The 14071-nt window shown below is 46.0% G+C and overlaps 2 protein-coding genes across 2 annotated transcripts; both read left to right on the top strand.

Annotated features, from left to right (window-relative positions):
* Window positions 1–951: 951 nt before the first annotated feature.
* On the top strand, window positions 952–4221 carry mterf4 (mitochondrial transcription termination factor 4). Its single transcript, XM_042329018.1, has 4 exons — window positions 952–1078; window positions 1405–1840; window positions 2215–2399; window positions 3720–4221. The coding sequence occupies exons 1-4, from the start codon at window positions 1052–1054 to the stop codon at window positions 4095–4097; spliced, it is 1026 nt and encodes a 341-aa protein (XP_042184952.1). The 5' UTR covers window positions 952–1051; the 3' UTR covers window positions 4098–4221.
* Window positions 4222–7798: 3577 nt separating this feature from the next.
* LOC112237432 (probable G-protein coupled receptor 148) lies at window positions 7799–8803 on the top strand. The gene has a single exon (XM_024406027.2). It carries the CDS (start codon window positions 7799–7801, stop codon window positions 8801–8803), a length of 1005 nt encoding a protein of 334 aa, XP_024261795.1.
* The last annotated feature ends 5268 nt before the right edge of the window (window positions 8804–14071 follow it).

Raw genomic sequence — 14071 nt, 5'->3', positions numbered from 1 at the left:
GTGACTCGACTTGGTGGATGCATTTGTAGTTTGTTTTGGATTATGTTGTGCCCGTTAGAGATGAATGATAAAAATATTGTCCGTTTTTTATTGTGAATTAGTGTTTCTGAACACTTGTTCAATTAATGTCGACTCAAGGATGAACATTAATGAATTGTGATGACGTTCGATGCCTGAAGAGCATGCCCCAAACATGCTGACTTCTCACCATTTACAGGGGAGGTTATCCATTTTGGGGGTACGATATTTGTCTAACTTTCTCGTTCATGATTTTCTGGAGTCGTGGTAGCATCCACATTTAATGTAACGGTATTCAGAAACTCTTTAAAATAAGTGACTCAAATGACTACATTACAATTCATTACTATTGGGTGCAACATAATCTTAAACACAACCAAGACAAACTGCAAATGCATCCAAAAAACTGTCTTTTTGTGTTAGGAATCTGGGATCAAAAACTAAATGTAATACACAAAGTGAATTTGTCCAAATACTTGGTACCTTCAAATGGGGGGGACTAGATGCATAAATGCTTTCATTCCTAAACATGTAATGAAAATACCCTCATGACATTCTGTACTGTCACATGACATGCTGTACTGTCACAACATTTGTTCTCGAATCCAAAATGACTGCGTATAGAGCAGAATTAAACGCTTTAGCTTCACTGTCCATATAAATGCGTAGGGGAGTGTATACATACAAATTGTAAAATAAAGTTAAAGCTTTGTTCAACTGTCATACCCCATCAGAACACGAAATATAAGCTTGTTTAACTCCAATTTGTGTAAACCATGTGAATGTCAATGTTTAGCCTCAACATGGTTAAAACTACACTTCTGACATGGCTGGTCAGCATCTATAGCTCTGAATTTGAGCGTGGTTAAGGATTCTAGCTTTAACTACTTTTTCATAATATCAAGTATAAATGCACTTATTATACTGTGACACTTGAAAAGACGAGGCAGAACCAATGTTGATTTTTGTGGACGGAACGGTCTCTTATGCTAGTGCACAAGTCTAGGGGGGGATATTTTGCAGACGGACAAACATGAGTGTTCACGCAACCAGACGTCTGGTAAGCTGGCATCTACTTTTTACTATTTCTAAGAATTTTGTGCTGATGTAATGTAAATGTTAATTATGATGAATGAATGGAGCTCTATATTTTTAACCGTAGTAACACTTTCACCGTTTGATAACGGGTTTGAGCAGCTATACTACATAGCTAGCTAAGTTAGCTTGATAGTTGGCTAGGTCAAGTAATGTATTTTGACACCACAGGTTTGAATGCCTGACCTGATAGTCCTTGTCTGACCAGTATGTTACAATGTGAACCGCCGAGCTACCATTATTTTCATTTCCAGCTACACTTCTGCTACTTTACCATGTTATTTTCTGCAGGTTCTACAATGGACCCTGAGAAATGCAACCTGCCCAGTCCTGAACCTAAGAACCATCCTTGGGAGTGACAATGTACGACAACGAGGTTTAATGACATGCAGACTCCTCTGTTCCACCCACAACCAGACTAGCACCCTGCATCAACATACCGACCTGTCACAGGTCCAACTGCAGCCGGCCAGGGAGCTATCCATACGGGCTCTACTTGACATGGGCTTCACAGACACGCAGGCAGATCAACTCTTAGAGGCAGCAAACAAGGGTCGAGGGGGGCAGAGTGAACATGCCTCTTCCACACTCATGGCTCTGTTCGTCCTGGGCCTCAACCCATCTAGTGTGCTGAAAGTCCTGGAGAAGTGTCCAGAGTTGTTTTACGTAAAGGGCACTCAGTTGCAGCAACGTATGGACAACCTGAGGAGACTAGGGCTGCTTGAAGGTGAGAGGATCAACCTGTGTTGGCACTCTATTCTCATAGGTTGTACAGTGTCATTTATCGTTTGATGGTCAGAGCCAGTGAATTACACCTTGCATAACTGACGTAAGTGATTGTTATTAAATATATATGTATGTGTGTTTTTGTGGAATATCTACAATATTCACAAAGGTATTGTATTAGTGGAAGCTGCTGAGGGGAGGATGGCTCATAACAATAGCTGGAATGGTATCAAACCAATGTTTTGGACTCCATTCCAGCCATTATTATGAGTCTACCTCCCCTCAGCAGCCTCCACTGCATTGGATGTGTATGTGCATAACATCTTCCACCCATTTACCATGGATGCTCTCTAACCCCTGTTTGTCTCTTTACAGGAAGTCTGCAGCGGGTGGTGAGCCACTACCCCCAGATCCTGACCCTGCCTTTGAGGAGGGTGAACACAGTGGCCAGGTTCCTCAGGGAGAAGTGTGCCTTCACCGTCCAGCAGGCCACTGACATCATCAGAGACTCTCCAGCCGTGGTGCAGGATGACCTGGGACAGCTGGAGTACAAGTTCCAGGTCAGAGTCTCTGGATGTCCACCAGAGGTCACAGTGTCCTCAGTTGTAGTAGTAGGCTTTCTTTATTCTGGAAGTGTTTGTTAGAATGAATACATCAGACGTTCCAATGGTCGTTTTATAAGATCTTCCTCGTGTCTTTGGTCAAAGTTCTAGACTACTTTACATGCAGAGCTGCAGGCGGTGCATGTCTTAGTCTAGTCTTCTTTACTTGTTGAGTTACAGAGGGGTCTTGTGGTTTTAGACCATTTGTCACATATTCAGCTCGCTCTGCACGTATACTGGTCTAGCAGTTTTAAACCAATTTACACACCAGTAGCAACCTGGCAATGTACTGGTGTAATGTACATTTCATTAGGAGTCCTTTTATGCACTTGCCTTGGAGGACGGTTCCATCATGTTGCCACAATGTTTGTGCTCACGTGGGCGCTTGGTTATGACTTGGCAAAAGTTGTCTTAGGAAAAACAATTATCTCTTTTAGAAGGCTTTAAATCATATTTCATCTTCTCACAAATAGTTTCATATTTAATCATATAAGTACCAAAATATTAAGATGTAAATCAGATAACTGGGTTCGTATACATTTGTACAGTTATTGTTATTTAGTTATACCGTCCTTAATGATATCACAAAACAACAACTAATTTAACATGATTGTTGTTTGGAGCCCCACCAACCATTTCCCACATTATTTATGTTAGAAATATTGTTTCCAACCTTTTGATGTTAAAGTATTGCAAGGTCTCTCTCAGTTGTAGCACCTAGACATTCCATTCTCCAAACTGTAAAGGGCCAGAGAGAGAAAGTTTACAACCGGCCCAACTCCCCCCCTTCATCTCTGGTGGGGGGTTGCTCTCTGTGATCCTCACCCAGGAGGGAAAGTCGTCCATAAATAAATGTAAAAAAACAAGATAATGATGCTGTGAGAAATGTACAATTATTTATACTTTTACTTTTGATACTGAAGTATATTTTAGCAATTATATTTACTTTTGATACATTTAGACTTTTACTCAAGTAGTATTTCATTGGGTGACTTTCACTTTTGAGTCATTTTCTATTAAGGTATCTTTACTTTTACTCAAGTATGACAATTGGGTACTTTTTACACCACTGCATTTTTTTGCCATGGTAAAATACAATTCTCAATGCATAATTCCCTATTGGTTCAGTAAAGAAATGAAAGCTCCAGCTACAAGAGAACTTCAAAAGCCTTATGCTGATCATTAAGCATATGTTTTTAAGTATGTTGGTCCTTTATGTTGAATATTTCACACTAGTTTTCTTTGTGTTCTTACACCCCCCCATATCCCTCTCGGCAGTACACTTACTTCCGCATGGGGGTCAAGCAGGCGGAGATGGTGAAGTCCAAGCTGTTCCGTGTCACCCTGGAGGAAGTACGCTGCAGACACAGCTTCCTGGAGCGCAGGGGGCTGTACCAGACCCCAGACAAGAAGGGCCAGACTCTCATAGTCAACCCCAAACTCAAAGACATCCTAGCCTTCGCCGAGGAAACTTACCTCGCTGACATCGCCATGGCAACACAGGAGGAGTTTAAGGTGTTTCAGAAGCTGATGGCGAGAGAATGGCAGGAGGAGGATGAGGAGCAGGAGAGGGACATGGGAGCTGACAGTGATGATGATGAAGAGGAAGATGAGGAAGACATGAAAAGTGGCTATAGGCAGAGGAGAAAGAAATGAGGCTAAAGACTGGGAGGCACTGGTGATATCTGAAACAGAATGGATATTTAAAATGATCTAGCTATTTAAAATGATCGAGCTATTTATCACTTGAAAAAAATGAAATAAAGTATTTCCAGTTTGATTGCTGGCCTTTGCTTGACTATTTTGACTGTTATCGAGCTGTTGTATGAACATTTAGTAATATGGTGTCTGCCATCAATGACTGTCCGCTCATTGAACAAACACACAATTGTAAAAACCCATGAACATGTTCTGTTGAGATGGCAACAACTTTCATCTCATTCTCAAAACTGCTCCTGACTGCCCATTTGTTTATTTATCTGTCCAGGTATCCATGGCAACACTATGGTAAAGTGAAGTGGCCACTTTGAGGCCAGCACCATAGTGCTCCCTGTCAGGGTTGGCCCCAGCACCATAGTGTTCCCTGTCAGGGTTGGTCTGCCCCCAGCACCATAGTGTTCTCTGTCAGGGTTGGTCTGCCCCCAGCACCATAGTGTTCTCTGTCAGGGTTGGGCTGTCCCCAGCACCATAGTGTTCCCTGTCAGGGTTGGGTTGTCCCCAGCACCATACTGTTCTCTGTCAGGGTTGTGTTGTTCCCAGCACCATAGTGTTCCCGGTCAGGGTTGTCCCCAGCACCATACTGTTCTCTGTCAGGGTTGGGTTGTTCCCAGCACCATAGTGTTCCCTATCAGGGTTGGCCCCAGCACCATAGTGTTCCCTGTCAGGGTTGGGTTGGTCCCAGCACCATAGTGTTCCATGTCAGGTTGGCCCCAGCACCATAGTGTTCCCTGTCAGGGTTGGCCCCAGCACCATAGTGTTCCCTGTCAGGATGTGTCCCCAGCACCATAGAGTTCCCTGTCAGGGTTGGCCCCAGCACCATAGTGTTCTCTGTCAGGGTTGTCCCCAGCACCATACTGTTCTCTGTCAGGGTTGGGTTGTTCCCAGCACCATAGTGATCCCTGTCAGGGTTGTCCCCAGCACCATAGTGATCCCTGTCAGGATGTGTCCTCAGCACCATAGTGATCCCTGTCAGGATGTGTCCTCAGCACCATAGTGTTCCCTGTCAGGATGTGTCCCCAGCACCATAGTGTTCCCTGTCAGGGTTGGCCCCAGCACCATAGTGTTCCCTGTCAGGGTTGGCCCCAGCACCATAGTGATCCCTGTCAGGGTTGGCCCCAGCACCATAGTGTTCCCTGTCAGGATGTGTCCTCAGCACCATAGTGTTCCCTGTCAGGGTTGGCCCTAGCACCATAGTGTTCCCTGTCAGGGTTGGCCCCAGCACCATAGTGTTCCCTGTCAGGGTTGTCCACAGCACCATAGTGTTCCCTGTCAGGGTTGTCCACAGCACCATAGTGTTCCCTGTCAGGGTTGTCCACAGCACCATAGTGTTCCCTGTCAGGGTTGGCCCCAGCACCATAGTGTTCCCTGTCAGGGTTGGCCTGGCCCCAGGCAGCATATGGCGGCTTAGTCATTAGTCTGTCCCATCCGGATATGAGATCAGATGATGTCAACACCAGGAGGGCTAATGGATAAGAACACTCTGAACTGGCATGGCTTACACCTACACTGTTAGTTTAGTCCCAACTGTCTGGTTGAGAGGGGGAGAGTGATCCTATTCACTGATGATCTATGGCTGCATTTCCTTCCACAAAGTTGTTTCCCCTCCCCTCTTTGACCTTGCTAAAACTTTATAGGGTTTTATGGGTGAAAGCAATATGGTGGAAACTGAAAGTGGCACTGTTGACTTACACCAACCATGTTTCTCAGATCTGTGATGGGGAGTAAGGCAGGAGTGGAGGATACATAGTTTCCTGGAATGAGACACAGCCCGTGTCTCTGTGAAACAGCTAAGTGGCCCTGTCTTTATACATCCCTGTGTTATGTTCTATGAGTCAACAGACAGTGCATCAGGGCTGATAAGGCAAGTGGTGCAGTCAGTCAGTCGCTGGATCATTGATTTATAGAAGCATTAAGACTAATGGATGAATGCCAGCCATTACTTTGAAAATTAGGTAAGAAAATCACTTGGGACTTTTATTTATTGTTGACGGGAACTGGTTACATTAATGAAACGGTGCCTTTGGTTGATCGATACGCTTGTTGATAGGTGTGTGTCTGTAAACTTGACTGGGTTTGGTTGATCGATACGCTTGTTGATAGGTGTAGGTGTGTCTAAACTTGACTGGCTTTTACTTTTTGTGTTCATGTTCTAGACAAGGGAGAAAAGTTGATACAGAATATTTGTTTTGTAATGATACAGTTTATTGATTAAAACTGCGTTGATTAAGAAGCTAAAGCACGAAGTCTGATGTGACAAAGTCAAAATCATCATTTATATTAATGGTTAGATCATTTATCACTAAATAATGATCAATAGAAAGGTATGAACTGATCAGCTATTTTAAATAGATTGCTATATCATTCAAAATGTATATATTATTTTTATGACTGTCAGCTATGAGTTGAGTAATAATGGATATTTAGCAGCCATACCACCCTGAATGTCTCTTGATCTATCTGAAGCTAAACAGGGTAGGCGCTGGATGGGAGGACAGATGATGTAGCCTAAATGAGAATGTGTTTGGGAGTAGCCATGCTGATGGTACTCTGCGTGCTGGTTTCGGGAGTGAAGGTCATGGCGTATTGCTGTGCTGACACACTAACGGTGGTGGAAACGTACCTTGTTAATTAACATAGTAACTGTGTATTTAGACACCAAAGTTCACAGACATGGCTGTGATTATGACACTGTGGTTTCGAATTTGAATTCATGCGAGATTAATCTTGTCGTTCATTTAAATATCTTGTGTAAATTGCAAAGCAGATGACATCTACGCTCAGCGAGAGAGAGAGAGAGGGAGGGAGGGAGGGAGGGAGTGCAGATGACTTTCCATTGAAATAATATTAGCTATCTGCTATATTGAAGAATGTTTACCTAATAACTTCAAATAAACTAGTTTGCTGAAGCCTCTCCATCACAGTACCTGTGTCCATATAATGCAGAGATAAGCTCCTTCAGATGACCACCACTGTTTGTTTTAATCAGTCTGTTAATTAAGGTCCACGCTGACAGTCATATAGACGGTCAAATGGGTTTGAAATCTCTCCGTCTTACTGTAATATAACATCTAGGCTTTCCTAGACAGCCGAAAAGAATGAGATTAAGCATATTTTTTTTATTTATTTAACTAGGCAAGTCAGCTAACAACAAATTCTTATTTACAATGAATGCCAAGGAACAGTGCTTGTTCAGGGGCAGAACGACAGATTTTTACCTTGTCAACTCGGTGGATTCGAACGAGCAACCTTTCGGATATCTAGATACATCAATTGTATACCCTTCATAATAAAATGTATTAGGTTCTAAATCACTGGTAAAAGGCTCGGCCCGCTCTAACTTTAGATTACGTTTTTTTACCATTGTTTCAGTCCATCTGATTTCCCACAGAAAGAAAGGACCATCTTTAGGAACCTGTCCACAGAGTTACAATACTGTCTGTTTTAATCCACAGGTAGGCGCAAGAGGAAAACAAAGAAAGGACCACCTTCACTTCAGATGCCCTGTCCAGGGCCGTATTCACTTGGCACCAAACGGAGGAGAACTAACTGAAACAGAGAGAGGGACTACCTAATCTTGTCCATTAAGTAACACTTGTTTTCGTTCTCCATTGCAAAACGTTTTGCTACACTGTGCAATAATGAATACGACCCAGCATCTAACCACACAGTTCCAGATGGTTCTATCAGAGAACATGGCAGCCATGGCCAACACTTCACACCAGTGGTATGACAGTCTGCAGCGCTGGCACCTGGAGCTCTTCCTGATCCCCGCCTCCCTCCTCACCCTGGCCACCCTGCTGGCCAACCCCATCCTCCTGGCCTGCATCCTCTTCTCCCGTTCCCTGCGCCAGGAGACCCGCTACCTCCTCCTGGCCAACACCCTGGCCGCAGACATGCTCTTTCTCTCCCTCAACCTTGTCACTGTAGTCTGTAATACTTTGGGGGTAGCCATGCTGAGGGTACTCTGTGAGCTGGTTTCGGCAGTGACCGCTGCGGCATATTGCTGCGCTGTGCTGACCGTCACACTAAAGGTGGTGGATACATACGTGGCGGTACGTTGGCCCCTCCACTACCACGACCTGCTCCCCCCGGCCCGTACCCGAAAGATCCTAGTCGGGGTCTGGCTGTTAGCCGCCATGTACCCCCTCTCCCTGGTCATCGTCATGGAGGTGATGGAGGACAACGCCCCACAGAGGTCAGAGGTGTGTCTCATTCTCATCTCCATAGGCAAGATGGGCAGCGAGATGATGGTGGGTGTTCACATCTACTTCACCATGGGAGCCGTTGTCTGCACCCTGCTCATCCTGTATTGTTACGGCCGTCTCTACTGGGTCACCAAGACCCAGGGCATCTGGCAGAGCCGCTACTCCCGAGCCCGGGTCACCCTCTTGGCCCACGGGGTTCTGCTCCTGCTCTACTTCAGCCCGGGCCTGGTCTTCACTGTGGAGCTGGTTCTGTACCAGCGCCAGGAGGTCAGCCAGGATGTCCGCGTGTGGATCAACACTGTCAATATGTGTATGCTGATGCTACTGCCCAGGGCCTGTGCTCCCTACCTGTATGGTCTGTGGTATAGGGATATCTCTGATACTCTGCTGGCGGTGCTGCACCGACGCAGGAGGCTTAGTCAGGTCACTGTGGCCTAGAAATAAAGACCCACACACTCTCACAACCCCATAAAGAGAAATGAGCGGGCCGAGGGTTTGTTTAATAGAGACTCTTGTGAGAGTGCCCAGCCTAAAGCATTGGTCCACAAATATTTTTACCTAACGAAGCCCACTATGTTCTCTTGTGACCCACGGTTTGCCATGTGCAAAATCATTCTCCAACCCCAAAGCTGCCTTGAATAGACCATCACTTTTTAAAGAGAAAAACAACATTAATTGCTTAACTTTTGAACCTTTTTTCATTTAATTGGTACTATTGCCAAGCTATTTCTCTGTCTTAGCCGATAACACTAGCCCTTCGCTATTCCATGTGTCAATGCATATACAGTGAGCTCAAAGTATTGGGACAGTGACACATTTTTTGTTGTTTTGGCTCTGTTCTCCAGAACTTTGGATATTAAATAATATAATGACTGAGGTTAAAGTGCAGACTGTCAACTTTAATTTGAGGGTATTTTCATCCATACTAGGTGAGCCATTTAAAAATTACAGCACTTTTTATACATAGTTTCCCCCCTTTTAGGGGACCAATAGTATTGGGACAAGTTCACTGTGTGTTAAAGTAGTCCAAAGTTGAGTATTTGGTTCACAGCACGCAATTATTACATCAAACTTGGGACAACACTTTGGTTGGATGCATTTGCAGTTTGTTTTGGTTGTGTTTCAGATTATTTTGTGCCCAATAGAAGCGAATGGTAAATAATGTAATGTGATTTTGGAGTCACTTTTATTGTAAATAAGAATATAGTATGTTTCTAAACACTTCTACATTAATGTGGATGCTACCATGGTTACGGATAATCCTGAATGAATCCTGAATAATGATGAGTGAAAATGTTACCGAAGCACAAATATCATATCCCCCTGAAATAAAATGCAAACCTCCCCCATTATTTTTAATGGAGAGAGATTAGCATGTCTTGGGGCCATGATGGTTGTTTTATATGTTTGTGATTGTTCTGGAATGTCTGTCCTTATATCTCCCCAAATAATGAAAGGTCATTGGCAGGTTCAGCGCCTCTTATTTCCGCATACCATATTCCTCTCTTTATGTGGAGACTTTAAAATGTCTGGTTTTGTCGAGTGTCTACTTTGAGAATGTTCTTGTTATTGTTGCTTTCCCATATACTCTTAAAGCAGCCGGGACTGTTTCATGCACTGAACATTGAGCTTGTTTAAAAACAATGTAGGTGGGGTTGAATCAATTCTACATAACCCAAATGCAACCTACACGATCGTCACACATTATATGATGTCAACAAGCTACATAAGCACCTAACAGCTGGGGTTTTATGACCGTAATATTATGGCAAAGTAGCATTTCTGTCCATTTGCCTCTAAAGACGTGTTTGCCCTTATCTGGGTGTCCAAGGAGACCAATAACAAACGGATCTGTGGATTGCCTAATGGAAGACTTCACACTCAGTGGCATCACCTCTAATGGCCTGATAGAAAAGAAAAACACGATCTCCTCAAACTCATTGTTGACACAGTCGGTCGGGGATGGTGGACACTGGGCAAAGAAGAGGGAGACGGCACGTTGGCTCTGTAGAGATGGCCGCTGAAGAGAACCAAGTGGTCCTGTCTCTCCTCTGTGCCTTTGGGACCTGGTACAACAGCTCTGGCCATGCTGAGAGACATAGCAGAATCTCCTCTGAGACCAGCGGCAACAACTCAGACACGACAAACACGACTACCAACTCCTTCCAGAGACAGGTGGAGCTGTTCACCCGCGAGTGGCACGTCTTCCTGCCTCCGCGCCAATCCAGGGCCATGCATGTTTGCCCCATCCTGGGCTTCCTGGCGGTTTCTCTGGTGATTCCTGTCATCCTCACCCGAATCCTGACCAGGTGAGTCACCCCAAATCCAAAATTGTCCCTTAGATCGGATGCATGAGTTTGATGGTGTGTAGACCTGGTAGATAGGTGTGGTGGTTTGATGGTGTGTAGACCTGATAGATAGGTGTGGTGTGATGTGTAGACCTGATAGATAGGTGTGGTGGTGTGTAGACCTGATACATAGGTGTGGTGGTGTGTAGACCTGATACATAGGTGTGGTGGTGTGTAGACCTGATAGATAGGTGTGGTGGTGTGATGTGTAGACCTGATAGATAGGTGTGGTGGTGTGTAGACCTGATAGGTGTGGTGGTGTGTAGACCTGATAGGTGTGGTGGTGTGGTGATGTGTAGACCTGTTAGATAGGTGTGGTGATGTGTAGACCTGTTAGATAGGTGTGGTGATGTGTAGACCTGTTAGATAGGTGTGGTGGTGTGTAGACCTGATGGATAGGTGTGGTGGTGTGATGGTGTGTAGACCTGATGGATAGGTGTGGTGGTGTGATGGTGTGTAGACCTGATGGATAGGTGTGGTGGTGTGTAGACCTGATAGATAGGTGTGGTGGTGTGTAGACCTGATAGATAGGTGTGGTGATGTGTAGACGTGATAGATAGGTGTGGTGGTGTGGTGATGTGTAGACCTGCTAGATTGGTGTGGTGATGTGTAGACCTGTTAGATAGGTGTGTTGGTGTGTAGACCTGATAGATAGGTGTGGTGGTGTGTAGACCTGTTAGATAGATGTGGTGATGTGTAGACCTGATAGATAGGTGTGGTGGTGTGATGGTGTGGTGGTGTGAGACCTGATAGATAGGTGTGGTGGTGTGTAGACCTGTACATAGATTGGTGTGGTGGTGTGTAGACCTGATAGATAGGTGTGGTGGTGTGATGTGTAGACCTGATAGATAGGTGTGGTGGTGTGTAGACCTGATAGATAGGTGTGGTGATGTGTAGACCTGATAGATAGGTGTGGTGATGTGTGATGTTAGATGGTGTGGTGATGACCTGTTAGATAGGTGTGGTGATGTGTAGACCTGATAGATAGGTGTGGTGGTGTGATGGTGTAGACCTGATGGATAGGTGTGGTGGTGTGATGGTGTGTAGACCTGATGGATTGGTGTGGTGGTGTGTAGACCTGATAGATAGGTGTGGGTGGTGGTGTGTAGACCTGATAGATTGGTGTGGTGGTGTGGTGATGACCTGATAGATAGGTGTGGTGGTGTGTAGACCTGATAGATTGGTGTGGTGGTGTGTAGACCTGATAGATAGGTGTGGTGATGTGTAGACCTGATAGATAGGTGTGGTGGTGTGATGGTGTAGACCTGATAGATAGGTGTGGTGGTGTGATGTGTAGACCTGATAGATAGGTGTGGTGGTGTGTAGACCTGATGGATAGGTGTGGTGGTGTGTAGACCTGATAGATAGGTGTGGTGATGTATAGACCTGATAGATGGTGGTGTGATGTGTAGACCTGATAGATTGGTGTGGTGGTGTGTAGACCTGATGGATAGGTGTGGTGGTGTGTAGACCTGATAGATTGGTGTGGTGGTGTGTAGACCTGATAGATAGGTGTGGTGGTGTGATGTGTAGACCTGATAGATTGGTGTGGTGGTGTGTAGCCCTGATAGATAGGTGTGGTGGTGTGTAGACCTGATAGATAGGTGTGGTGGTGTGTAGACCTGACAGATAGGTGTGGTGAAGTATAGACCTGATAGATAGGTGTGGTGGTGTGATGTGTAGACCTGATAGATTGGTGTGGTGGTGTGTAGACCTGATGGATAGGTGTGGTGGTGTGTAGACCTGATAGATAGGTGTGGTGGTGTATAGACCTGATAGATTGGTGTGGTGGTGTGTAGACCTGATAGATAGGTGTGGTGATGTGTAGACCTGATAGATAGGTGTGGTGGTGTGATGTGTAGACCTGATAGATAGGTGTGGTGGTGTGATGTGTAGACCTGATAGATAGGTGTGGTGGTGTGATGTGTAGACCTGATAGATAGGTGTGGTGGTGTGTAGACCTGATGGATAGGTGTGGTGATGTATAGACCTGATAGATAGGTGTGGTGGTGTGATGTGTAGACCTGATAGATTGGTGTGGTGGTGTGTAGACCTGATGGATAGGTGTGGTGGTGTGTAGACCTGATAGATTGGTGTGGTGGTGTGTAGACCTGATAGATAGGTGTGGTGGTGTGTAGACCTGATAGATAGGTGTGGTGGTGTGTAAACCTGATAGATAGGTGTGGTGATGTGTAGACCTGATAGATAGGTGTGGTGATGTGTAGACCTGATAGATAGGTGTGGTAATGCTACTGTTTTAACCAATGCTTTCAGATCTACTTAAGCACATAAGGGTTAGGGTACGCGTCAACCTCATTCCACGGAGGGCCGAGTGTCTGCAGGGTTTCATTCCTCCCTTGTACTTGATTGGTGAATTAAGGTCACTAATTAGTAAGGAACTCGCCTCACATGGTTGTCTAGATCTTAATTGAAAAGAAAAACCAAAAACCTGCAGACACCATGGATTTGAAACCCCTCCTCCTCCTCTTCCCCCCACCTCCTCCTCATCCTCCCTTCCTCCTCCCTTCCTCCTCCTCTTCCCCCCACCTTCTCCTCCCCCCCACCTCCTCCTCTTCCCCCCACCTCTCCCCCCCCACCTCCCCCACCTCCTCCCCCCCACTCCCCCACCTCCTCCTCTCCCCCCACCTCACCACCTCTCATCCTCCCCCCCCCACCTCCTCATCCTCCCCCCCACCTCCTCATCCTCCCCTCCTCCTCTTCCCCCCACCTCCTCCTCCAACCTCCTCCTCTCCCCACCTCCTCCTCCCCTAACCACCTCCTCTCCCCCCCCACCTCCTCATCCCCCTCCTCCTCCTCCCCCCCCACCACCTCCTCTTCCCCCGAACCTCCTCCTCTCCCCCCCCCACTGCCACCTCCTCATCCTCCTCCTCCTCTCCCCCCCCACCTCATCCTCTCCCACCCGCCACCACCTCCTCCTCATTCCTCCCCTCCTCATCCTCCCCTCCTCCTCCTAGCCCCTGGATGCGCCAGGAGACCCGCTACCTCCTCCTAGCCAATGCGTTGCTAAGTGACATGCTGTTCGTGTCGCTGTACATGGTGAGTGCCTGTCTGAATGCGACGGGCGTACTGATGTCAGAGTGGGCGTGCTCTACCATCCTCTTCCTGCTGGGGTTGCTGTACTGCGCTGGGATCTTCAGTACCAAGGCCATGGTGCTGGACACCTCACTGGCTGTGATGGCTCCACTTCGATACTATGCCCTGTGGCCCGTCTCCAGGTAATGGGAACACGGGCTGGGAGAGTTTTATCAGTACTTCTTATGACTTCACTGTATGATGTAATAATGGATGGAGTTTAGAGAAACTGTTATTTATCTTCCATCTTTCCTCCACTTCTTCA

This window comes from Oncorhynchus tshawytscha, linkage group LG10, assembly GCF_018296145.1.
Source record: "Oncorhynchus tshawytscha isolate Ot180627B linkage group LG10, Otsh_v2.0, whole genome shotgun sequence".
In the NCBI taxonomy this organism is placed as follows: domain Eukaryota; kingdom Metazoa; phylum Chordata; class Actinopteri; order Salmoniformes; family Salmonidae; genus Oncorhynchus; species Oncorhynchus tshawytscha.
Note: the sequence above shows the minus strand (reverse complement) of the source record. Positions and strands in the feature narration are given on the sequence as shown.

What these genes read in the sequence shown, in the direction of transcription:
- mterf4 (XM_042329018.1), top strand. Translation starts at nt 1,052, where the DNA reads ATGAGTGTTCACGCAACCAGACGTCTG. An exon ending in GAGACTAGGGCTGCTTGAAG is followed by an intron (nt 1,841 to 2,214) that starts GTGAGAGGATCA and finishes GTCTCTTTACAG; the next exon opens with GAAGTCTGCAGCGGGTGGTG. An exon ending in AGCTGGAGTACAAGTTCCAG is followed by an intron (nt 2,400 to 3,719) that starts GTCAGAGTCTCT and finishes CCCTCTCGGCAG; the next exon opens with TACACTTACTTCCGCATGGG.
- LOC112237432 (XM_024406027.2), top strand. Translation starts at nt 7,799, where the DNA reads ATGAATACGACCCAGCATCTAACCACACAGTTCCAGATGGTTCTATCA.